Source organism: Acanthopagrus latus, chromosome 14 (assembly GCF_904848185.1).
Source record: "Acanthopagrus latus isolate v.2019 chromosome 14, fAcaLat1.1, whole genome shotgun sequence".
Classification (NCBI taxonomy): domain Eukaryota; kingdom Metazoa; phylum Chordata; class Actinopteri; order Spariformes; family Sparidae; genus Acanthopagrus; species Acanthopagrus latus.
The window spans coordinates 3,171,435-3,198,129 of record NC_051052.1 but is presented as its reverse complement, the minus strand read 5'-3'; the positions used below and the strand labels follow the sequence as shown (position 1 = coordinate 3,198,129).

Genomic DNA, 26,695 nt, shown 5'->3' with positions numbered 1-26,695 from the left:
TGACAATGTGATTTTACAACTTCTAGCGACTTTTAGGGCATGAGCTAGCGTGCATGACATCATGAATAGAGGGGAGAGCAAGCGGTAAAATGTGACAAAAAAATATCTGCTTGATTTAGATGCCACAGCTTTAATTTCACATAAAAACATTCAGACAATATATACACAGAAATGTAGGAAATCTTGTTGAATTTCAGCTGATGGACTTACCTCAGAAGAAGGACTTACACTTTCGGTAGAAGCCCTAGAGCAACAAGTACTCCAGCAACTCCCCCATAAGCCACAGTGTTAATTTTGAGCCTAAATTTCTCAATTCTGGAGATAAAACATGGTACCAGTTTTGTCTGTCACTCTAGCGGCCTCATTTTTCATGCTACAGAAATAAAAAAGAAATTAATGCCATCGTCTATTTGTCCTCTCATTCAAAACATCACCGGAAGCAGCAGTATTAGCAGCAGTTTTTCTGTCTTCTTTAAGTTTTTTCCACTTTTCTCTCAGTGACACAGCAATTTTCAGCCTGACCCCAGAATTCCACTGGTCGCACGTACATTGTGGAACAGCTCAACTGCAGTTGAGGAAAACACTTGCCTGAAATGCATAACACTATAATGCATTGTACTGCACTGCCGAAGCAGTAGTAGAAACAAAGTAACCCTGAGTGAGCAGAAGTTTGCTGAAAAAGCTGAAATTTTCAATAGCTGAAAAGGCTGAAATGTAAAAGTCTGAATGGGCGTAAAAAGCTGAAGATTTTGATAACTGAACAGTTTCTCTAGCTGAGTGTGTGCTGAAATAGTAGCTGAACGAAATTTGAAAATTCCCCATAAGGGTGAAGGGGAAAATTTTTGCATAAAAATGATAGATAGAAAGGCCAAAATTTGGTGCCACCATGTCCTTAAAAAGCTAAACAATTGAATGGTTTATGTAGCACAAAAAACAATATAATAATGATGAATAATGATGACTTTTTTATATAGCGCTTTCCTTTACAAAGTTACCAAGTACTTCACACAACTGGCACAGTATTTCCCTAAAGACTGTTATGCTCACTTATTGCCAGTGTGCCACTGGTTAAGCTCCTGCATGCCAATGGGGGCACATGTGCCAAAGGCTGGCTTTCTCTGACTTCATTTTCATTCACCATTCGCTGATAATATGACAATATCGTTAAGTGCATCTTTAAAAATTAATTGAAAATGGCATGGCTGCAAAAGTCAGAGTTTTATGACCTGCAAATACATGTAAAGCGTGGAACTTCAAAATAATTAAAAAAGAAAAAACAGGTTTAAAATCTCTTAATTACCTCAGCATCCCATTACTGAGGTCAAACTGCAAGATCACATTAGAGTTATCTGATTTTGTGAGATTTGAATCATTAGTTCACACACATCGTCTTACGCGATCGTCGACACTGACAGTCTGCGGGTTAAATGCGGGTTTGAATTAAGATTGAAATTGTAGAGCATCTGCAGAGAGGTAGGGTGGATACTGCAACATTTAAGAGGAATTCTAAATCAATTCTAACCACACTGAATAAACACAATAAAAGAGACATGGTGCAAGGGAGGAAACAGAGCTTGAGCTCTTGTGATGCAGTGGATTTTCTCTTTCTCCTTCTCTGCATGAGCCTGGCTGGCTGTCACCAAATTCTTCTTCATCATCAGATTTGTCAGATGGGATTGTCTTTTTTTCCCTTCCTTAACATAAAGCTCCAATTTTTCAAGCAACATCTCTTTTACAGGACCTGAAACCAGTGCACATTCAATAATAAATCGATATATAACTAAAGAAGAAGAAAGGGGAGGGTGGATGCCAGGCTGCTTGGGGCATCTCCCTCAAGCACAAAGCACACTTCCACATCAGAATGTCACCAGAAAAACAGCTGGTACTCCAGCGATCATCCTTTAAAGTAAACTTTCCACAACTCTCCAGAAAGCACATGCACGCACACACACGAACACACACAGTGTCTTTAATGAATAAGACAGTGAGTGGGAGGGGTGGGCAAGGGATGGAGGGAAGTTGGGTTGTGTATAGGGGGGTGGAAGACACAAAGTGCTGATATTATGGGAGGAAATCTGTGCGGGAAAGACAGGCAGTCAAACTGTCAGGCGTGAGCGCTGAGACGGAACAAAGAGGAACAGTGGAGACGATTACAGTGGCGTAGCGGAGTGACAGAGGCATCGTGCACACAGATGAAGATGAAGGCAGAGGGGGAATTACACTGCCGCGCACGGACCGCAAACAAAACACACACGTGCACGCTCGATTGATCAATGCCAGAGTGGAGAAGCATCCTGATACAAGACACTCTCTCATTAGGCCTCCTGGATGCAGAGTGAGGACTTCCACTTCTTATATCAGCCAGCAATATTACTGCAGCTGCTTTTACAGCCACGATGGGGTTTTTTGTTGTATACCTTCATTTTTTGGTAAAAAATATGCACACTGCCAAGAAATGTATGGAACAAAGCACAGAAACAATAAGTTAGGTGGCAGGTTCAAAGGAAAAACTGATGCCTGCTATCGCAACAGAGGTGGAAACAAATAGCGTCTGCTTTAACAGCTGCCAGAAACACTTCTCCTCTGACCAGTCTCCACGGCCACAGAGCATCATTTGTCATCATCTGTGCCTGGGAGAGACTTTTTTATATATATATATATATATATATATATATATATATATATATATATATATATATATATATATATATATATATATATATATATATATATATATATATTCTACTGCCATCTTCTGGATGATACTTCACATAACAACATAGATATGAATCAAAGGGAAAACACCTCTTTCAGGTCAGGGCATTTCTTTTTCTAAGATCCCCAATTCTGGGAAAGCAATAGCACCAATGGGAGCAATAAACATGGATTGTGATAAGACATGTTTTGTGGAACTGTTAATATGTATGTAGCCTATGACATGTACAAATTTTAACATATCTGTGGTTTGCAGAAACATCAACTGCTATCTTTATATGCTGGCAACTTATTGTTGCTCCAGGACCATAACTGCAACTGGCCACTCGTGTTTTTCTTATAGCTTTGCAACATGGGAAAGAGAACAGAAAAATACAAATGTGGGAGAAGTTATTCTTTCTAACACGTGGTTAACATTGTGCAAGGATGTATTTCAACCCAAATCGTCTTAACTTAAGCTCTGTGTTTTTGATGCCTAACTAAAATGTAACACAAACTGAAAAAGGCAAAATAATAAGTAGACAGTATTACAGCAAGTATTACAAGTCTGTTCTGATTCAATGCACACAACACAACACAGGCTCTTATATATAAAATGCAGCTAATGAACCCGCAATGAATTTTGGGTGCTTATACAGAAACAACAGAAGCACAAATATGACAAAGTGCATTCCTATGTACAAGTGATTCAAGTGCATACGTACCTTTTAAAACAATGGAGTTTTAAGGCCATATCAAAGAAAAAGAATCATAAGCTCACAAGCATGAAGTCTAAAACAATATTACAATAGTCACAATTTTATGATGGAAAGTAAAAATGTTGAGCTACAGTCAGTCTTTATGTTATATTTGAGGAAAATATTAGAAGAGCAGTCAACTGCATACGCTAAATGTTGAAAGTGGAACATGTTTTAAATTAAATTTCAGTATAGGTTTCACAAATAACTGAATGAAGAAACTGAGCTCCAAATGCTTCAGGAAAAGACAGCAGGTTTTTTTCCAGTAATTAATTACTTTCAATGAAAATTGAACAAAATAACAAATTACTTGAATTGCAGAACTAACGCATCATAAAAAAGAGTAATCTGCACATTACTTTGTAACAAGTTACCCCCAACAACTAATCAATCCGTACAGCCACGACAGCTTGCTTCAAATGTGAACTTGGGTCAGTAGAAAGAAAGAAAGAAAGAAAGAAAGAAAGAAAGAAAGAAAGAAAGAAAGAAAGAAAGAAAGAAAGAAAGAAAGAAAGAAAGACACAAGTGCAATGTTTTTTATAAACCTCTGCTTGAAAAACTTATTTAAATACAGAAACAAATTGCAAATGTTGTATGACACAGGAAATACATTTAATACGTTAGCCCCTAAGAGCACACATAATGTGTTTTATAGGCACGTTTAATGAAAGCTTGAACTCTGAACTCCTCTATGCTCACATCAAGGTCCACCAGCAAGTCGAATGACTTGACATTATCCGCTGTCCAGTCCGCTGTGGATCACCTGCTCAAGGGTCCGCTGCCGGCCTGCATGCTAGGCACCAGGGTGGATTGAGGGGGTCAGATGAGGAGGAAATATTAAAAGTCACTTTAGAATACAGAGTAGTTTCCCAGGACGGACATTTGTTGTCAAAATCAAGAAAAACCTAAAAATACACTAAACAATGACAACATGTGAATTGAGGAGGTTGATCAGTGTCACTTGTTCTGGAGAGTGCTTTCCTTGTGATGCTCATCTGTTGCTCTGGGGAGGTTAATGACATTGGAGGCGGTGTAATTGACACTGTTAAGTTGTTTTTTGCTGGAAACAGCTTGGTGAAAAAGCAGAGGAAACAGGACAGCAGGATGAGATAATTATGCTTTTCATAAAGCTATAACAGGAGGTAGAGGGCAACAGAAGGTGCTCTGATCTCACACTCTTTTATGGAGAGCAGTGATGTGTTGATAAAAACTGGGTTTATTGCCTATAATGAGTCCAAGTTACAACCCTAATGCCAAAAATGTTGGATGCTGTGTAAGACATAGATAAAAACCAAAGGCAATCAAGTGCTCCTGAGCCTATGTAGTAGTATCCTTAATAAAGTCTCTTTCATACCCAATCATGACACTGTCACCTGTGGCCACTAAACGTGTTTACCTGTGAGAATGTTCAGAACAGGTGTTTTTGAAGCGTTCCACAACTTTAATAGTCTTTTGTTGCTGTCCAAACATGTTTGAAACATGTTGATGGCATCGAATTCAGAACAAGCATAGCCTATATTTTTTTTTAAAAATCTATTAGATGACATGATAAAAAGCAATAAATATTTTGTCTTGTTTTGCTTTGTACTGTTTTCAATTGAGTGGATATAATAGGATGAGCAAATTATTAAATTCTGTTTTGTCTCATGTTACACAGCATCCCAACTGTTTTTGTATTTGACAGTGTCAAGATGGTGAAGTGCTTTGCTATGGATAAAGGCCAGGTTCAGTCCAGTACAGTGTGTGTTTGGTGCGCCAGTGACCGGTTTGTTTGTTGTCATTGCACTGGAAATACAGTGGCCATAAAAGGTATTTCAACCCTTTAATTGTTGTACTGTTTTATTGCTTTTATAAATGGAATCATGGCCAAGATATGAAAAATGTACAAAACAAACAATTTACAAAATAAAACTCCATTAATTAAAGACATACGCTAGTTTGGCCAGGCAGTTTTCTTTCAGTTTTTTTCTTGGCCACCAAAAAAAAAAAAAAGGTTACACAATCTAATATTTAATTGGACCAGCTTTAGCTTTTATTATGCCACACATTCGCTGTGGCATTGTTTCAATATGCTTCTGCATGTAACAAGATTTATTTAATTAATTTTTCACCAAGATCTTGTATTGATGATGGGAGAGTCAGGCCACTGCGCAAAGTCTTCTCCAGCACATCCCAAAGATTCTCAACAGGGTTAAGGTCTGGAATCTGTGGTGGCCAATCCATGTGTGAAAATGATGTCTCATGCTCCCTGAGCCACTCTTTCACAATTTGAGCCCGATGAATCCTGGAATTGTCATCTTGGAATATGCCCATGCCATCAGTGAAAAAAAAAATCCATTGATGGTCATTCAGTATATTCAGGTAGTCAGCTGACCTCATTCTTCTGGCACATAATGTTGCTGAACCTGACCAACTGCAACAACACCAGATCATATCATCGCCCTCACAGGCTTATACTTTAGGCACTAGGCATGATGGGTGCATCATTTCATCTTTCTTCCTCTTACCTTGATGCACCCATCACTCTGGAACAGGGTAAATCTGGACTCATCTTTATGCTCCCCAGCAAATTGAAACCCTCTTTTCCAATTAGCCTCACTGATTAGTGGTTTTCTTAAGGCTACACAGCTGTTCAGTCCCAATCTCTTGACTTCCCTTCGCATTGAGTGTGTGGAAATGCGCTTACTTACTATTAAACATCGCCCTGAGTTCTACTGTTGAATGAATAGCCACGACATAACCCTTTGTTTGTGATGACCTCGTGCAGATGTCTCCAGAGTTTTACCACATCCTCCTGCTTTTGGGTCTGCCAGCACGGAAGCCTGACAATTTTCCTTTTGAGAATGGTGACAGAAATCTTTCTTATGAAAACAAGAAAAGTACCAAAAATTAATTTGGTATATTATAATACTCAATATTAGTAACGGGTATTGGGTTATGGGTGTATATATGCATGGATATGCAACAAATTTCAAACCATTATTTCTTTTACCAGCCTGTATTTCAGGACAGTAACAAATTACCTTTCATTGACTCTCATTTCCATTTCTCCTGATAGCAGCACTTTGAGAGCACTGACCACATTTGTGCAATTTGCAGAAGTTCTAAAGAAGAGTTAAAGGAAAGAGAACACTGTTAGATATTAGATATTGTCTGAAGATACAGCTTTATTAATAAACCAGCAAGCAAAGCATGTAAAATACAACGCAAGATGCCCAGGAAACAGAGACAGTCATGTTTAAAAACCCAAACGAATCACCTGTAAACAGAGTGACAGAAAAGAGAACAATTATCAGAAAGAATGAGCAGCAGTAAACAAGTCAATGTGATGGGTGTGTGCTGAGGGTTGTCGTTTACATCCACACAAGAAAGACATTCACAAGTATCTGGTAGAGGGACTGGGCTGCTGGACTGGAAGCTACTGTGACAACAGAGCAAGAGGAGGAGGTGCTGGACTACTTGTAAGTGATGCCACAGGCTAATAGTCTGACTCCACATACTGCTGCTGTGGTGACAATACAGGCAGTAGCAGAATACAGTAAATGCTGGTTATGGGTCAATACACTGCAACTCCTGCAGCTGATACCTGACAATTCTGATAAAACAGAGAGAAAGAGAGAAAAAGGACACTGTTCACCCATTAACGGTAGTACGACTGCTAACCAACCCTATTTACACTTGTGCACTTGATATGTCTTGGGTAGCTAGAAAGCAAAGTGTAACTGTATCCATCACATTAGAATCTGATTCAGACCTTCTGCATCTATAGTAATGGCAGCTGATGTGACACTGGCGTTACACTGACAATATCCATTCACATGTAAAGTGATAGGGAAGAAAATGGCACCAGCAATTTTAGCACATGGGTCATAGAGGAATGTGGCGTGTTGATGTATGTTTTATCTGATCCCTGATGATTGCTTCCTGTGAGTGGAGACTCTGAGCCTGTGAAGATATGACACATATTAGCTACTCGTCCTAGTTAAACTGTTGTTTTAACTCAACCGCTGAAGCCAACAAGTTATCCCTCTATGTTTTTTTTTTTTCAGCTCAGAGCAAAGAACTTGGTGCATTACTTAGCACAGTCAGCAGAATATTATGTTGACGGCTAACATTGTTCCACATCAAAAATGATACATTCAGATTTGTAAGTCTCACAGGCTATGTAACAATTCTACAATACATATCCTATTGAGTTCACATCACATGTTCAGGACCTGATGTTAATAGCCTGAGGGGGTGAGGATGGTGGTTGAGTTATGTATGAAGGATGCTAAGCCAGTAACCACAGTTCAAGTCTGCATTGCAACACAAAAAAAAATATTTTTGACAGAAAGTGGCACATCTGCAAAACAGACCAAAACAGGAATTTTAAAGGGATATTCCAGTGTAAGTTTAATCCATGGTCTAACACACCGTGACATCAAGTAGGACCCCCCTTCGAGCTTACAAAGTTTTAGCATCCTCAGAAACGATCGCTCAACAACAATACACTGCTGTAAATGGGTCCAAGTATAAATCACCATCAAAAAGCCACAAATAATGCTCAGAACAGCACCAAACCTCGCAGTAATGATCATCATTGAGCTGCGGAACTCTACTGCACTCGCTAATCGACTCACAGGGCTTCCCCACAACAAGGGGGCTTCTCGGGTGGTGACATTTGTTTATATTTTCTGACAAAGTCGGCAAAGATATCAATTGTTTGATGCCTCAAAATATGTGCTGGGACCCTGTTTCTAATGTTGCTTAAGTTTGGTGCTGTTCTGAGCATTATTTGTGGCTTTTTGATGGCGATTTATACTTGGACCCATTTACTGCAGTGTATTGTTGCTGTGCGGTCATTTCTGAGGATGCTAAAACTACGTAAACTAGCAGTGCACAAACTTTCAAGGTGTGTTAGAACATGGATTAAACGTACACCGGAATATCCCTTTAAGCAAAAACCTGGTCTTTTCCTGTCTCTTACTAAGTTGTTGTTGTGGTGCCCAAATCTAACCAGAGCATAAGTATTTTCAAATGATAATAGAAAATTTAACCTACAGAAACACACTGGGGTTTGGCAGCCTGAGAGTGATCACAGCTGGACACCAAACTGGGATTGAACACAGACTCAGAGACAGATGGAGTTTGGTTTATAGACAGGGGACACGGCACAGAGATGATTTACAGCAGCTCTGACCGGGACTATGACTGCAGGGACCAGAGGACACAGCAGGCAGGGAGAGGCATGAAGCAGCAGCAAGATGGCTTCTAGAGCCGGAATATTTTCACATTATACTCTGTGAATTGAGGATTTTTTTTGACCCAATAAGAGTTAATCATGAAAAGACAAAATAAAAGACTCTTTAGATGAAATTTATTTTGTCAAGTTTGAAGTGTGTTTTACCAAGGGAATTAAGTTTGTCTTTCCTCAGTTAAGGAAAGTTGAATCCAGACAGTATATAGTTGCATTTGTCTGTTTAACAAGGAAAACAGATAGTAAAAGTGTCATTTATTTGCATGTTATGAGTAAACTTTCCTCATTTGTTATACTCAAAGCTTGTGAAACACACAAAACACAGTCGCATCTGGCACATAATGCGATCTTCCAGCTCAAACTGTAGAGGTTATCAGCCTGTCACCTCTGACATGTGAACAAGAATTCTGACAAAATTCACATTCAATTACAGAAAAATGTCATGTCCTCTTATGTTTCATGTCATCTTGTCGATGTTGCTTTGAGCTTTTGGGAAATGCCTTTGTCTACATTTATTTGCATTACTATCAGTATGATATATATGTAAACAAGTTTCTTTGTTTAATGTGAGTATTTAAATGTGTTTGTGTCTATATCGTTTGTTTCATAATTGCTGTATTTTCACTCTGAAAATTTAAAAAAATGTGTGTCTAAATTATAGCCATTATAGCTATGGCTATAATATTTACCATGCTTGGAGCAACTTCATCTGCAACTGAGCAGCAGCTGCACATGTAACCATCAGGAGGCATAAATTTGATGAAAGACAACCGCAGCAGATTGCATCTCAAATGCTGATGATGTAACCACCACGTCGTTGTACAAAACACCAGTTAAATATCTCAAGTATAATGTTCAAGTGCGGGGTGCGATACCCCTTGCAGCCATGATTTCTAGAATTTGCTCTAGATTAAGAAACAAATCCCAGGGTTGTTTGTCTTGCGTTAAGCCCATTCATCTCAGCGTCAGATCTTACTGCAGTGTTGTTTCTGATTCCACCACTGAGGAGTGACAGAGTTGTACACAATTTATCATTCTACACAAAGTGCATTGAAAGATCATCGACGTACCCCCCATGTTGTTGTCACTGGTGACATAGAGGAGGCTGAAGGCAAGACATAACACTTTGTCTTGTTCGCTCTCTCTCTCGCTGTCTCGCTCTCTTTCTCTATCTTAGACAATAAACATACACTCACACACATCCATACAAACATGTAAAGCTTATACGTTAGTGTCCAGCGATAAATAATGAAGGATGATGAAAATCCTGCAGCACTTGGAGCAAAAGAAAAAAACAATGATCGTCTGGCACAACAGTCTCCCATCATGACACTGAGCTGCAGGGTTGATTTAGGCGTGATAGGCTTCTTCTCTTCCACAGGCTTCACCTCGTTCAGTTGCCTTCCATGCATCCAATGGGCTTGGAGCCACCACTACATTAAGACCAGCTGCTAAACAACTCAGTTTCAGGGTTAGATCAATATATTACTTTGACACATTAAAGGGCAGATGTTGGTGTTGTATTATTTAGCAATCGTGGCTAAATTATGTTTTCAAAAATCTTTTCAACAGCAGAATGCTGCCCAGTTAGTTCCCGGCTCATATTCCAGTTTCCCCACCAATAAACAGCTGTGTGTTGCCTGGCCTTTCATTAGCCTGGGCCTCTCTGAAGAGGTGTAGTGTCTCAGGACGGTGTAAATGTTTCAGAGGGTTTGACCACCGACAACCAGAAACATCATGGAGCATTACTGAGGCTGCTTACAGATTAAAGATATTTGTGGCTGATCAACACTATAATTTAAGTCCATGGCTTGCCTTTGAAAAATAACGAAATGTAATGAACTTTAATCAATTAAAGTGGGGTAAATGACCAAGTTCAATGTGAAATGAGTTGCTTGTAGCGATGACCACACAGAGGATCATCAATTGACTCAACAGTTGCTCTATGTAGAATTTTAGCATCTTTAGGTAATCATTTTGATTTTTCTGGCTAGCAGCTTTATTTCTTTTTTAGTGCAGTCTGATCAACCTGGTTTTCAGCAGGCAGATGTTTTCAGCAAAAACACCCACCACACACATCTGCCCAGCAGACAAAGTTGGCAGCAACTAGTGGGGGAACATGGTGGAAGCATTTAGCGGCTAAGGTGACACATATTTTTCTGTGTGAATGTGAATATTGAACTTCTATTTGAGACATGACTCTAAATGAATGCAAGTGTTGGCACTCCTTACAAACATGTTCACCACCTGAAAATTTTGACATGATAAATTCTCACGTCATTGTTGTCACTGATCCTTCTGATCAGCTCAAGTAGACTACAATGGCCCCTCTAGTTAGGGAAAGCAAAAGACATTTGTAGCGGCATGGCGATGTACAACAAGTTTTTTTTTAACTTTCTGAAGCATGTGCAGGGTGGGAAACTCAGATTTGAATCTAAGCTCTTTTTATCACCCTTCACAAACTACTTCCGCCAGTGTTACAAATTGAAGGCTTTTAAAATGTCCAGAAGTGTGCCCTATTATCCAATTGGAACAATTTCCATATCTCAGGATCACTTTCTGCCCGTTTTTTGAGTGTTACTATTCTTAAGTCAGTTAAGAACACTTTTGCTTACAGAGGTTTTTGGACAACACTACCTGGTTTGTGTCTGGTATACTCATGAACTTCATGGGTCAGAAAATAAGGACAACAATAGTATAGGATAACAGGACAAACCAACATGAAGAAATAGCTTGACATTAAGTCATTGTCATTCATTTTTTTATTTTTTTATTTTTGGTGTATTTCAGTCACAAATATCTTCATATGTTTTGAATATAAATGTTGACCAATACTTTAGCTCAAAGGTATTGGTATTAGCCCCTAAAAAACCTACATCGGTCAAACCCTTGTTTGTATTTACACATATACATACACAGCAGTGGGAACATACCGTGGAGGTAGGGGTTGAAGGAGGTTGGTTTACTATTGATTGAGAAATTTCATTGATTTCCCAATAAATCTGGATTTGTTTTGATCAGTCCACAAAGGTGGGTTGGTGATGACTTGTTGATTTGAGACGGATCGCATTCTGGGAAAAGTCTTGTGGTGAACTCCTACTATCTTACTGAACCGTAAACTTCAGACTGATTGACTGAATGGCGATGTAGTAGCGTGGGCTTTGGCAGGAAGTGTGCACTTGTCAACCGTACTGAAGTAGATCAGTGGGGTGTAGAGTAGAAAGACGATGCTGGGGGTGGGTGCCACTCACAGGCAGAAGTCAAAGGTCAGGTCAGACTTGCCCATCTTCTGTCTGTAAATTGTGTCGAACTTGTCATTCATGGACACTGTGAAGATGTCCTGCCACAGACCCACACGACCTGCAGGCAGGATACACAGCAAGAAGGAAGAAAAGTAAGTATGCATAAAAAGTTCAGTTACCTTGTAAAATGACATATAATACTAAAGTTTATAATATCAATATGTTTTGTACAGAGTTTTGTACTCAATACGTTTTGTAAAAAACTAAATGTGATGGAATTTATTGTGAACACATTTTAGATGTAAAAAGTGTACATGTTAAATTGATATATGTTTGGTACTAACTATTGTTTTTATTCTTGTTGTTCATCACTAGATTGGCATTGCGTGACTACATCATGAGGTTGGTTAGTTGGAGACCTGGCTGAGAAAGCCTTATATGGCTAAAGACTTGGCTGTTAAGGGAACCTTGTAGAGGAGATTCTCAGAAACCCAATTACTTACACTTTCAAGTGAGGTACAGACTCAGCCATTTGGTTCCCCGAAATAAGGAGTGGGTGGGCAGCACCCCATTTTGCATGCGTAACATTACTTAAATGCCAACCAAAATCGAGTCTGCTCCTGTCTTGGATCATTTGCTTTGGGGACCTTCCCGGCATAACCATTGGTCGCACTTAACCAGATGCTCTGCTGTGAGAGGGAATTCTTGGAAGGGTCCATGCTCTGGATAACATTACAGTATAACAAACCACAGATTTCTCTGGTTAGAATATAACAAATTAAACTAGTAAGCCTTTTGTATAAGGTGGCATAGTATTAAATACGCTATTTTACAAAAAGCAGCTTCAGATCAAAAGGAAAAGTTTTCAGTCTACTCTTAAATATAGAGAGGGTGCCTTCCCAAACTGACATTGGAAGGAAGGTGCTTGATGGCTAAATGCTGTCCCTCCCATTCTACTTTTGGAGACTCTAGGAACCACACGTAACTCTGCAACCCTGCATTGGGGTAATTGGGTGGGGTAATTGGGGTACTAAATGGGGTACTATTAGGTCTTTAAGATTTGCTGGTTCCTGACCATTAAAGGCTTTGTATGTGAGGAGGAGGAGTTTAATATAAATTCTGGATTTTACAGGAAGTCAGTTCAGAGAGGCTAATATGGTAGCTATGGTTCTCTGTTCTGAGCTCCCAGTCAGAACACAAGAAGACGCGAGCACATTTGGTCCGACCATTACGGGGCTCCGTGAATGGAGAGTTAGCATTGACAGCTAACAGCATAGGGTCAGAACTTTACACTGTGTTTTAAGCTTCTTAACATGCTCCACATCTCACCCCAAAAGTTATGCAACATCAGCAGACACCTTAAAACACAGCACTGTAGCGTGTATGACTCAAAATGAATAAAAAAAGCAGTTAAAAGAGTGTGTTTGTGCAAGGAGCTACATACAGGTTTGTTGACATCCGTGTCTTCCGGTAGCTAGACCAAACTAGTCAATCCGTCGAGCGTGCGCTTACTCCCTCACTGGCGGAGACAGAAACATATTCCAGCATTTTCGTTTTTCTGTTCAGAATGTACATGTCCGTGTTACAGCCTGTCATGAGCCATGAGCCTTACAATAGCCTGTTAAGCCTGTTGAGCGCACGCTCAACAGATTGATTAGTTCGGTCTAGCTACCAGAGGACACGGATGTCAACAAACCGGTATATGGCTACTTGCACAAACACACTGTTTTAACTACTTTTTTATTCATTTTGTGTCATACAGGCTACAGTAACGTTAATTAATGCTGTTTCATTGCTATGATGCCATCTAAAAACTGATCATGAACTTTAGTTCAATAATGCATTTATAGTAGGTCTTGTGAAAATCTGACCAAATCTGCTGGCTCAAAAATATGCATAAAGCAAATTTAAAGACACATTTTGGTGATTATAGAAAGTTGTGTAAATAAAATGTTCTTTGTAGCATGTCCCCTTAACTTCTGATTGATTCTGATTGAATAAGTAAGGTCTGGTGGTGACTTTTCTGGGCCCATGTTAAGAGGGCTTGTTTAATACAGCCATTAGACTCAGCCACAAACACTACAATGGAAATGTATGAGGAGCTCAGCATTGATCTGAAAGCCCATTGCTGAACAATTCAGGAAAGTCGCTTGGAACCATTTCAAAGCAGTTACAGGTACAACTGTACAGACAACTGTCTGTAAGTATAAAGTGCATGTCACAGTTGTGTCACTGCCACTATCAGGAAGAGAAACACAAACTATCACCTGCTGCTGAGAGAAAACTGGTCAAGATGGTCAAGAGTCAACCAAAAACCACCAAAAAGCAAGTCTGCAATGAAGTGGAAGTCAAGCATTTTGCATCTCCTTGGGCTGAGAGGCTGCTGTGCAAGAAAGAAGACCTTGCTTCCCATGCTGTTAGCACTATGCTGTGGGGCTGTTTTGCTGCCAGTGGATCTGCTGCTTTAAAGAAAAAAATGGAATAATGAAGAAGGAGGATTCTTCAGGGAATCCTAAAATTATCAGTCAGAAAATAGGATGCAGCTGAGTGTTCCAACAGGGCAATGATCCCAAACACACATCAAAAGTGCTACAGGAATGGCTAAATCAGGCTAGAATTGAGATTTTGAAATGGCCTTCCCAAAGTCCTGACTTTAACCCAATTGAGAGCATGTGGCTGTGCTGAAGAAACCAGTCTGTGCCAAGAAGCACAGGAGAACAGATTTAGTTGAACTTCACCAATTCTGTCAAGAGAAGTGGTTAAAAATTGTATTAAAGATTTAGTCACATTCTCAGAAGACCTATAATGAATTAAATATTGAACCGATCTTCATTTCTGTTTTTGTGACAAAGTAGTTTGTGTTCTATTCATTCCATCACAGAGAAATAAGAGTTGTGGAAATCACTGGAACTCAGGACTGCCATGATACATACAGGTATGTTGTTTTTAAGTGTACGTAAACTTTTGATCACGACGGTAGAATCCAGATTCATTTTCATATCAAAATAATATTTAATACTTAGAAATACAAAGTTGAAGAGAGAGGGTTAGGGTTAGTAAATTTGTAATGGTGAGGAACAGAGATACATTTTCAGTGTTTACTTAATGCCAGGAAAAAGTTTCTTATAAGTGCTTATAAATGGCTTAAAATCAAAAAAAATGCTTAATATGCTATCATCAACAGTTCTATAGTCTTATTGATGATATTACACATCTTACAACAATTTAAGAGGTCCTTATTACCTGTTAATTAACGTTTATCAAATAGACCTCAAAATAGAGTGTTACCTGACTAAAACAGATTCATTAGCTGATTCCCAACACCAAGTTAAGACACTATCTAAATAATTCATTAATTAACATATTGGCAAAGGAATTTGGCTTGAGTAAAACCAGATGTGTATTAAATGACTCCTTATCCAATCTAAGTTGATTTTTTTTTAGTCCCATCCTATTTTCTTGTTCCAAATTGGGGCACACCTCAGACAGCTGTTTTGAATCTGAACAGCTGAACAGTTTCTGTACTGAAAGCACTGCATGTTGTTTTGCATGTTTCAGCTGCAGAGTGAATACAGCCTGATGTGGCAGTGACTCACCTGCTGCGGTGTGTGTGAGACAGATCAGACTGACAGTCAGCTGTGTGTTAAGCCTATAGCAGACCAGACATCAGACTTCCATGTACTAAAAGGAAAATATAATTGATGGGAAAACAGGAAAAAAAAAAGCACATGACAGAAACCAATACATCAAATCAAAACAGGAAAAACAAAACTGAATAATAAAAACACATTTGTTTAAAGAATTTTTTTAAAAATGTACACATGAAACTCCAAAAAGGGTTAAAGTAAAACAGGCTAGGCCTTGCAGGTTGAAATCAGACACTATTTAATTTATACATTAGTTATAGTGTGCTGAAGTATAGTATATTGAAATACAATCTGTGGTGTAAGATCCAACATAGCCACATGGTGGTGCTATAATCATGTCAAACTGAGTGTAAGAAAGTGACCTATGTAGATAACTATGGAACCCAATGGTGTTCAATATGGTATAAATCTAGAAGTGTATATGTGTTGTTCCAAATTCTGAGATAGATAATCTGATGAATGAATTGTGTGAAAAAAAAGTGAAATAATAGAAAAATAATGGAAAAACCATAGAAAAACTCAACTCGTAATTATCTATAGTATTTTCATAGCGGCAATTCATCACAATTCATCTTCATTCACCTCTTTTATTGCTATTTATATTAGAGCGCACCCGATATATCAATTGGTCAATATTATCGGCTGACACTGGCCTAACCTGTCAGTGTATATGTTTTACTATATTGGACAATATGAAACTTTTTGTTTTTTACAGACCATTATGCAGAATAATTCTTAAATGTTCAGTGAAGATTACTGTTTCAGTGCAGTGATGTCATTTTAGACAATGAAGTTTATTGCTCAACTGTAAAATGGATATTTTGCCTCTCTTACACACAACTGTTTGAAACCATATTTGACGGATCACTGCAAAAAAATGAGTATATATTAGGGGTGCCACAAATCTCAATTTATTATCGAACCATGTAATATGCCATCAACGGGTCAATATGCATTTCTGGTTGACAAATTTTCGTTTTTGCAATTAAATAAATAAAAATCCATGCATTTCTCTGAAAACTGGCTGTGTTTGTGTGTGTTGGTGTCCTGCGCAGAGAGCAGGTAGGTGTGTAACCAGGAGTAAATGGCTAATCACTGGTAGTGTGTAAATGACATAATGACACTGGAGGTGGCGCTGGAGTTAGAGGGTAGAATCACAGCAGACAATATGGCAACAGCTTTGGGGAGGCAACAGTTTGAAGAAGCACCGTCATCTTTTAAATCGTCGGTGTTGGGACATTTTGAATACAGCGATCAAAAACAGTGACAGAAAGGTTACTGCCTTCAATCAATGCTTGACTTGTGTCACCACACGGGTGGATGCCTGATGCCTTCAGACAAACCTATCCTACCAGTTCAGGAGAGCACAAAAAATCACCAGTGCAGTGGGGACATTCATTGCTAAAAGTCAATCAATTGATCCATGTTACATTGTGCCGTCTTGCACATTTTTTAGCAGCCCAAAGTTATTCCCCACTTTTATGAATACTATCTGTGGGCTGCCAGCTGTGAGCTGAATCATTTCAACAGTTAACGCACACTTTTACTGTAGAAATTATTTGTTCTTTTTACTATGCCAGTAGTCAAGGCCAAGAGGCACTTTTCAAATTTGAAAGAGTTTCTATTTGTATAATAAAACCAGACCAGTAACATGGTGATCTGAAATGATCTAGACAATGATCAGGACAAAATATTTTCTTGAAATATTTGGTGAAAACCATTGAATGTGGACATTTAAATCCGTTTATAGTTCTTCAGTAGCGTACCTACAACTGTCAAAAAAGTTGTACAGGAAAGCCTTTATATCGCCACCGGTATGTAATGTATGTCCTCTTTGAAAATGTAGTAAGTGCTGCAATTTTGGAGATACTGGCCATAGAGATGCCAGCCTTCTCTCTAATATAATGGAACTAGACTGCTCTCAGCTTGTGGTGCTAAAAGCACTCGAATCCAAAAGCCATATGGATGGCCAATATCATCAGCCAATACTGGCCCTCAAAGATATATCGGTATCAGCGTTTATGCTGTCCAGTTTCTTTTTAGATCATAATGCAGAAACAGATGCTTTGGGTAATTTAGAGTTATCATGCTTTTTGTATTTTTTCCATTATGTTGAAGATAAGGCAGACATGATTTAGGACAAGTTTGGCAAGTCCTATGCATTGGAAAGGCTACTTCACAAAGTCAGTGTCAGCTACAACGAAAGCCCTTTCAGCCAGGCATCTCACAGCAAATGATAGGGAGCCAAAAATTCCAAATTGTGCTTACTTAGCAGACCAGAGGAATGTTGTATTCATCCTCTTCCACTCACCCCTGCAGATGGACAGCGCCTCTGTGTTGCTGCACTGCTCGATGAGCTGATTACAGCTCTCCACCATACCCTCCAGCTGAGACTTGTCACACGAAACACCCAGGAAACGGGCTAACTGTTCCACAAACGTACCTGAATCCTGGAGAGGAGAAGAGAGGAGAGGAGACGAGAGGAGAGGAGAGGAGAGGAGAGGAGAGGAATAAAAATGAGAAATCCATGAAAACTGTCATTTCAAACAAAGATAGAGAAAAACTGCCTTCCTCTTGAATTGTTACATAATATGAAGGCAGCAGTTCTGCTTCCCTAAACAGTGTCCACCCACAGCAGTAGAGAACACAGTGTTCCCTTACCCACACAATTTATTTGGTATAAAGGTGAGACACACTGGCTACAGACATATGACAACTGTAAGGACAAAATGTACAGCTCTGTATATAGAATATATTATCTAGGATCACATAGCTTATCAGCACACAGTTACATACACATGCATGTTTATATATGGGTGTCTGTCTGTTCAAGGCAGACTCAATTAGAATTGCTAAACCAGATTGCAGCTCTGTGAGGCTGTGGGCTACACAGGGCTATAGAGGTGCAACATGCAAAAACTGTAGTTTAAAGCACTAGCCGATGAAATACAAACAGAACAGAATGTGGACAAAGATGTTAAGATATCTGTGTGATATCTGTAAGGTATCAGAGATGTCTACTGAAGTTAGCATGCTAACAAGCTAGTCCTGTCTTGCAATACCATTTTGTACCTCAAGAGGCGCAAAAGAGTAACATTATAGCTAGGTCTTAAGAGTTGGCTCCTCGCTGTTGGTGAAAAAAGTTTGCTTGACTTCCATCCAGGGGATATTTAATGTAATGTTATCTATCGCTAACCTGCAACTCTTTCAACTCTTTCAACTCTTTGAACAAGTCTGAATGTCTGTCAGCTGAAAGTGGCATGAGTGCTCCTGCTGACCGTCCGAGGCAAAAGCACGCTGCTCCGCTGTTGCACAAAGTTCATCAAGTATCGATACTAATAAAACATGGAAAAGTATTGTTTTTAATGGCTGGGTACCGCGGTACCTTTCTAGTATCAGTTTACCGTGCAACACTACTAGACATAAATAATCCAACAGGTGACCAATTCTTACATATTGCACCTTAAAGCCCTAAATGCAAATGTCACTGTGTTCACAAATACAAAACTAACAGTATGTTAGGCTGCTGACAAAAAGCAGAAAACAGGCTGGAGACTGATGGGAATGCTATAGGCTTTTATTCCTCCATTTCTGAATGTATTAAAGATGATATAATGTGTTGATTTATAATCAGTTCACTTTAGAAGAGCTGTTGCACGGATAGCCAGGATGCTGTGCCTGGGTCCTGATTAAGGCACATTTAATATTCCCTCTCCCTTTAGGTCTGGTTTGGTTTCCACCAACTCTTAACGAACCTTTGGAAAACCAAACAATGAGCTGAAAGAGGCTAAAAAGCTTTGTAGAGAGTATGACCACTGCTACTGTGTATCATCAAGTCTTTAAGGTGCTCGTACATATCTATGCAATCACCTATTAAACATTATGTATTTTTAATTAATTGACATCACTTTGTAGAGCTCTGTTTTCACTTTGACATCAAATAGGTTCTTATTTATAAATCTTTTATGATTTAATTCAGGCCATTTACAAGGAGAGCTGGAGAAGTATTCCCCAAAATTCACAGAGAAATACAACTTCTCAGATATATTTCAAATGGCATACAATAAAGAGTGGATTTTTTTCTTCTTCTCATTCATATACTGAGCACCTAAACAATGATGTCAGGTTTTTGCACAAACGACGTGCAGACAAATGTGAAACTGTCAGACCAGTTATAGTTCCAAGAAACCGATTCTGAGAAAAGGCTATGATGTGAGTCAGTGCCTCATAAACACGATAAGACCAGATAAAGTAAAAAAAGGGCGCCTTTGAGAAAGCAAAGGTCAAATATTAATGTGGCGTAGTATGTTCTTTTTATTTAACTGCTTCAGTTTCACACAAAATTGTTCCACATCTTACAGAGTCGAACTCAAGTACGCCGCTGGCCTCCAGTGGGTCCCAGCCCACGCCTTCGGCACCTATCCCTGCTCCCCGGTCGGAGGCCCAGCCGAGTCCCGTGCCTGCTCCTTGGTCGGAGGCCTGGCCGAGTCCCACGCCAAGTCCAGTGCCAAGTCCAGTGCCTGCTCCTCGGTCGGAGGCGTGAGCAGGTTCTAATCCAAAGTCTCTCCCTCATCCTGTTAAGTTCTTTCATGCGTTTATATAATCACGTCTTGACTGTTATCAAGTTTCAGTGCTGATTTGAAGATTTGGATCCCACTAAGACTTCTCAAAAGCTGGCTCGTGATTATATTGCTGATGCACTACACGTTTGAGTACAGCCTTGGGCAGTAGTCTTCTGACTGTTCCTCATCCATGGCTCCAGAATAACGGCAATCAGGATATTGCATTCAGGGCCCATCAGCCTTAAAACTTTCTGTTTGAGAATCTAAGGTCACTTCTTACATTTGTCACATGTTTAATTGTCTATTTTTAACTCATCTCATTTTTGAATCTTTTTTTATTGTTGGGTATTCTGTTTTATTCTCTGTGCTTTTATTTTCCAGGGAGTTGGTGATGTAATTTCAATCCATTTGGCCCTTACATTTAGAAATGTGATAGGGAGAGCATACAATGTAATTATGGCATATCTCACAGCTAGCAAGGCAACACTACAGGCAAACTTGATTTGTTCACTAATACTGCACATCTCAGTGAAAGTGCAAAAAATGTGTATGCATGCATGATCACAAAGACCTAAAGTGTATGAATATAGGTTAAAAAGTGGTTTCACACAAAAGAGCTGCACAGCATAGAGTCTCATTCATCAGTACAGAAGCTGCCCTAGATAAGCTTACTGATTCACTGTCCTTATCTAAACACAAAGGCCAGAGCAGTGGGTTATGACTTGGAGTTACATACTAAGACAAGAGCTAGCAGACATTTGCTAAAAAAAAGGTGTTACCTTGTACATGTCTTCATACTTCAAGAAGAGGACATTGGAGTCCATACGATGTTCCCAGAATTCCTGAACATGTTCAAACCAGGAACCATATCCCACTATGAGAGAGAAAGATAAAGAGATACAGCTGCATGATCTTACAGAGACATAACAGTGCAGGGGTTCACTGACCTGAAACCAGATTAAGGTCACCTGACAAGGTACGTCCCAGTCCATACTCACGCTTGTCATTCATAAAGCGCCGGCAGAACTCCTGGAAGGTTCCCCGGTAGCTCATGGTCCTGAGAGAGCGGTGGAACTGGTAGTAGGAAACTACCAGGTCTTTAGGGTTACGAGCCATATAGATCACCTAGAACAGAACCACAACAATACCCTATGCCGTCAGATATGTAAAATTAGTCCCATGTGATGCTGCTTTAGTCTCCATTTTGGAGACAAATAACTATTGATTTAAATTCATTTTAGGGCACACTCCTTTAGTATGTGAATCTGCCAAGAAATATAAGTGACAAAAAAGTCATTTCTGCTGTCAGTCCTCAAATTGACTGACCTTGGCCTCTCCATTGTGCATGGCTGTGGGGAGGAATCGATAGGGAAGATGGCTTTTGATCAGACGAGGGGACGTCAACTCCTGTGGAAACACAAAGGAATTACTTTAATTCGCATAATTTAAGTAGCTAGGATAATGTTCTTGATAACTTAGACTTTATGCTAAAAATGAACGTAGCACAAAAAGTAAAGAAGCTGTTAATATCCTTTTTAAATGAGGACACATTTGTAAGGAACATGTATTTGTGGGATGAGCAGCAGAGCTAAGTATGCATGTTGCGCCCATGAGCTGTTTTGCTAAATCTTCTCTGCCAAACAGCTTATTCTACAATTGACTCTTGTTTGGTGTTGTTTGGTGGATTGAAGTCTAAAGTAACAAGACATATTGTCAATAAATTGGCAACAATTTATTCATTCAACAAACAGGGTCCTCAGTAGCATGTGGAAGAACCACACACAGCCGCAACAGCCTGGCACCTCCTCCTCATGCTCGCCACCAGCCTGGTCACACACTGCTGTGGGATAGCATCCCGTTATTCAACCAGCATTTGTCGCAAGTCAGCCACCGTGGTTGTGTTGATAATTCTGGCACAAACAGCGAGCCCAAGCTGATCCCACAAGTGTTCAATGAGGTTGAGGTCAAGTCAGGACTGCTGGCAGCCCATTCCATCCACTCAACTCCCAAATTCTGGAGGTAGTCTCTGAGAAACCCTGCTCTGTGGTGAGGAGGAGGTGCCAAGCTGTTGTGGCTATGTATGGTTCTTCCACACCTTACTGAGGCTCCTGTTTGTTAAATTAAGTAATTGTTAAATTGCCAATTTGTCATGTTTCTTCACATTTGGAAGAAACAAGACAACATTTATTATAGAGATATGATGTGTTCTTTCGATTTACAAAGGACAAGCAGCTAGTATATCCAGGCCCAGGATCTCCAACAAAAAACTGTACAAATGTCACAATGTCATTCTACTCCTTACCTTCTACCACACCAAAAGTCAGCAAACTGGATTATTAGCTTTTTTTTCCCCAAGTAATCCATCTTCATTTCCAGAGCCTCTACTGTTTTGAGCAGCCCTGTGATCTTCTTACCAGCCACTATATAACCCTCGGTGGAACTGACACTGGTTTGAATGTTGGCAGTTTGTTTATTGAATACATTCACTGAAGACTGGATTTGAGCCATCTGTTAATCTATTTTAGTCTGTCTGCTCAAAATTAATTTCTTCTGTCATATACTGTTTCCCATGGGGTTTGCAGTGTAATGTGGCCCTCCGCCATTGTTGCAGGACAACAATAGCAGAGGTCCAGGTGTAAACTCTGTATTGGATTAGCATGGATACTTCAAGTCGCAAAATCAAACAGAAAACTAACTAAAAGAGTCCAGTTGTTTCAGTGTAGACCTGAGAATTACTGATGCCTCTCCATACTGGTTGACAACATTTGTTTGAGTAAAGCCTAAAATATTGTGGGCTCATTGTCTAAGAATGTGACAAACTTTAAAAACAACCCTGTTGTTCAGTTCTTCTTATGTTCTCAAATATTGTGGGCTCATTGTCTGAGAATGTGACAAACTTTAAAAACAACCCTGCTGTTCAGTTCTTCTTATGTTCTCATCAAGCTAAAAGATAGAATCCTTGTGATTGGGAGCAAGGATAGCCTAGTTTGGATTTTGGTGATGTAAAATTGAAACAGCTACCAGTAATCTCATATTTCACATCTAAGAAAGGTGTCAGTTTTGTCATAATGCTGCCACATCCAGCAGGCCCCCCGAACTCATGAAGTCCAGAACGATTAAGTTGGTTAATGAAGTGAATGAATGCTAATGTAATTTCAACTATATTACCTGTATGATGTCCAGCCCAGGTTGGGGATACTCTAAGACAGGCAGCTGTTCATCGATGTTCATGAGGCCAATCTCATCAGGGTCTGCCCCCTGACTCACGAGATACACGATCTCCTGAAGTAAGCTGGTGCCTACGAGGAGAGAAGAGAGAAAGCAAGAAGATAGTCAGGAATGTGAGACGGAGAGAAGAAGTAAAGGGGGGTTAACTTAATGAGACAAAGTACAAAAGAAACTAACTTTTGCAATATTGGCTGAAATAGTGTTTCAGCAAACATTAATTGACTATCACATTAGTAATTTTACTTACATGGTTACAAGATAAGTTCATTGCCTTTTTTTTTTAATAACAATGGTTTTAAAAACAGCCCTATTCACACTGCCTTTTGGGGGACAGTTTCATTCTGGCAGCAGAGGTAGTAACAGAGTCCCAACAGAGGCGGGCCAATGTCGGTGACAAAGGCCCAGCAGCATGGGGTGCAATCACCGATATGCAACCGATATAGTGAGTTTTTGAGCTGGAATGAAAACAGGCCTTGGATTGTGCATAGATGTAGCAGAACTTTCAATAAATAAATAAAAATAAATAAACAAATCTAAATGAATAACATGCTGTCATTCAGTGTCTGAGGGACTTCACTGAAATGTGAGCTGAGCCAAAGTCTCTGGCGGAGCTCAGTGCGCCCCACTGGACAAAATAAATCAGTACATCAGCGCATGCTTTTGTCACTGTCACACTTTTTTTTTCTATCAGCACAACATTTCACCAATACGATAGAACCCCCGATAGAAATTGGGCCGTTCTACCGGTCCTGATATATCGGTAGTCTAACCACGAATCACTTATTAAGGAAAAATTGCCAATAAATTCCTGTATTAAAGCAGAATCTCTGTCATCATAATACTGTTTAATTACTGGCCATGCCAATGTTCTCTGTGTTGTCCCTGTGACTCATTGTGGTTTTTCAGATATGTTCAAGCGGGTCAGTGTAATCTTCAGTTACAATTGCTTCTTTTGGAAAAGCTGAAGTCAAATAACACAACAAAATGCAGGTTATAGGCTGCTGTCAGATTCACCTCATGAGAAACCTATGCTTTGCTTCATTAAGCAAAGCGTACGGTAACATCTCTGACTTTTAAATTAAGTTATTATAACTAAGGTTCAGGAATTGGACCGCCTTGCCGATCCGCCACCCAGGCTCAGCCAGGCTCAGCCAATCTAACCAGCTGCATCTCATCAACATAACCATCCGCAGCTCAACAAAACATCCATGCCTCATTAACTCAACCACCTGCGTGCCCTGACCCAATCACACATGAAACCTATATAGGCAAGCCTAATTAATTCTCTCCTGTTCTTCCCAAGTTCTTATAACCCTCTCCCCCAGACCCTCTCCTTCTCCACTATCTTCTCACAGAACTGCCAGCAGTCCATCCCAGCACAGGAACCGCGGGGGCATGATGAAGCCACGCTGACCAAAACATGCGCCCATCAAGACATACCCCCACTCTGAGTCTCAACCTCCCAGTTCCTAGATGGTCCAGCCGATCTGCACTTCATTCAAACTCCCTCTTCATCCACCGACCTCGACCCTTCCCTTTCTTCATCCACCGACCTCGATCCTTCCCTTTCTTCATCCACCGACCTTGACCTTTCCCCTTCATCATCCACTAACCTCGACCGCCCTTCTACCATTTCAATAAACTATCTAAACATCAAATTGTGGTGTGGTCTTGTTTGTGAAAATAGTACAGTGCCTTCATGACTGTTTTTTTAGTAAACTATCAACCTGACAGGTTGCCAACTTTTTGCATAACAGGGTGACAGGGAAAAGACAGACTGTTCTTGTTTACAGGAAGTTGTTATGTATCTGTCTGGCCTAAGGCAGGCCAAATACAGGTCGTGAAACCTAATAAAACACATGGCAAAGATATTTTTGAAATTTCCCTAAAAAATCTCTCTCACTCTAAATGAAAACTTTATTTCTCAGCGGTAGCAGTTCAGGTGTATTTTGCATTCATGACAGGATTGAGTTGTGTTTGAATGATGAGAAACTTCATTTAAATAATATAAATAAAACACAGAAACATTCAGACATGGCAGGGTAATGTAGGCTTGGGGAGGCTAAGCCTTCCCTAACTTTACAACCTAAATCTGTTATGTGATGTGTGAATTGCAGTGATATCAACAGAATAATAATTCTGATTAATAGCAGATGGGATGCGGTGAGGTAAAATAGTACATCTTTAATGGGGAACATATTAATTACATCAACTGGAACAATCCCCCAGCAGCAGAAAAGTAATTGCAGCTTATTTTCATTTATTATTTAAATCTCTCAACCCACCAATAGGATCAATCAGGATTTAATGTCAATTTGTTTGCCGTGTTCTTTCAAACCTCCAAAAGGATTAAATTGTTTTGAGTTAAGCAGCCATTCTCATGATAAATCCTAAGCTCCATCAGAAAACATTTATTTCAGAAGCGAAATGTTTAATTCTGTTTCCTCTAGTGAGCATCTGCTTTCCTGACAAGTTTGTAACTACAGATCTTAGTTTTGCTGCTGAAATGTAATGCAGTGACATTACTGTGCACAAATGTTTTAATATTTGTGAGTAATGCTTGTAATCTGGGTCCCAGCAATTCTATTCTATTCTATTCCCTGATTTCAGACAGTGGTAAACAAAAGCACCTTCTCATTTCTAGCCAGTGATCTAGCCAACCTATCTAGGCAGACAGCCGCCGACCATTGTCTGTAACCACTTAATCCATTTTTCAATGGGTCGCGTGGGTTGCTGGAGCCAATCCCAGCTGTTTCTGGGTGAGGGCAGGGTACACCCTGGACAAGTCGCCAGCTCATAGCAGGGTGTTAAATGTTCCTTGGCCATTTTAATTAGATACTTTTGATAGCCATCCACAAGTTTCTGATAGTCCTCTTTAGAGAATTAGTGAAGTTCAACTAAATTTGTTAGCTTCCTGGCACAGACTGGTTTCTTCAGCACAGTCCACAATTTCTCAATTTCACTCTGGGAAGGCAATTCTAGAACTAACTATCTAGCTTGATTAAGCCATTCCTTTACCACCTTTAATTTGTGTTTGGCATCATTGTCCTGTTGGAAAACTGAACTGCACCCACACCCCAATCTTCTGTCTGATGATTTTAGGTTTTCCTGAAGAATTTAGAGATAATCCTACTTATTCCATTTACTTTCTATAGAGCAGCAGATCCACTGGCAGAAAAGCAGCCCCACAGCATGATACTACCACCAGCATGCTTGACAGCAGGTATGGTGTTCTTGGGGTATAAGGCCACCAAACATATTGCTGCTCATTGTTGCCAAAGACCTCAATGTCTCTTTCATCTGACCACAGATTTTTCCACCAGAA

General features: G+C 39.7%; 1 protein-coding gene and 1 long non-coding RNA gene across 7 annotated transcripts in view; both read right to left on the bottom strand.

Annotated features, from left to right (window-relative positions):
• Window positions 1-3,903: 3,903 nt before the first annotated feature.
• On the bottom strand, window positions 3,904-6,557 carry LOC119032815. Its single transcript, XR_005079048.1, has 3 exons — window positions 6,476-6,557; window positions 6,143-6,286; window positions 3,904-4,245 (listed from the first exon to the last, which is right to left on the bottom strand). It is a non-coding gene; the product is annotated as an uncharacterized LOC119032815 (long non-coding RNA).
• Window positions 6,558-11,435: 4,878 nt separating this feature from the next.
• Window positions 11,436-26,695, bottom strand: part of sult4a1 (sulfotransferase family 4A, member 1) — a 29,116-nt gene continuing 13,856 nt past the window's right edge. Inside the window, exons 2-9 of one of the 6 annotated variants that reach the window (XR_005079044.1) lie at window positions 23,311-23,441; window positions 21,469-21,549; window positions 21,141-21,267; window positions 20,922-21,016; window positions 17,849-18,030; window positions 15,530-15,614; window positions 12,437-12,655; window positions 11,436-12,051 (exon numbers count right to left, since the gene is read on the bottom strand). Coding sequence is in view for 2 of the 6 variants with exons in the window: in XM_037122387.1 (XP_036978282.1) it covers window positions 11,939-12,051; window positions 17,892-18,030; window positions 20,922-21,016; window positions 21,141-21,267; window positions 21,469-21,549; window positions 23,311-23,441 (686 nt within the window). In the remaining 4 variants the exon portion in view is untranslated. Of the gene's footprint in view, window positions 12,052-12,436; window positions 12,656-13,433; window positions 13,453-15,529; window positions 15,615-17,848; window positions 18,031-20,921; window positions 21,017-21,140; window positions 21,268-21,468; window positions 21,550-23,310; window positions 23,442-26,695 lie in introns of those variants that run through there. The other 5 variants (XR_005079046.1, XR_005079045.1, XM_037122388.1 and 2 more) reach the window with 5 other exon arrangements.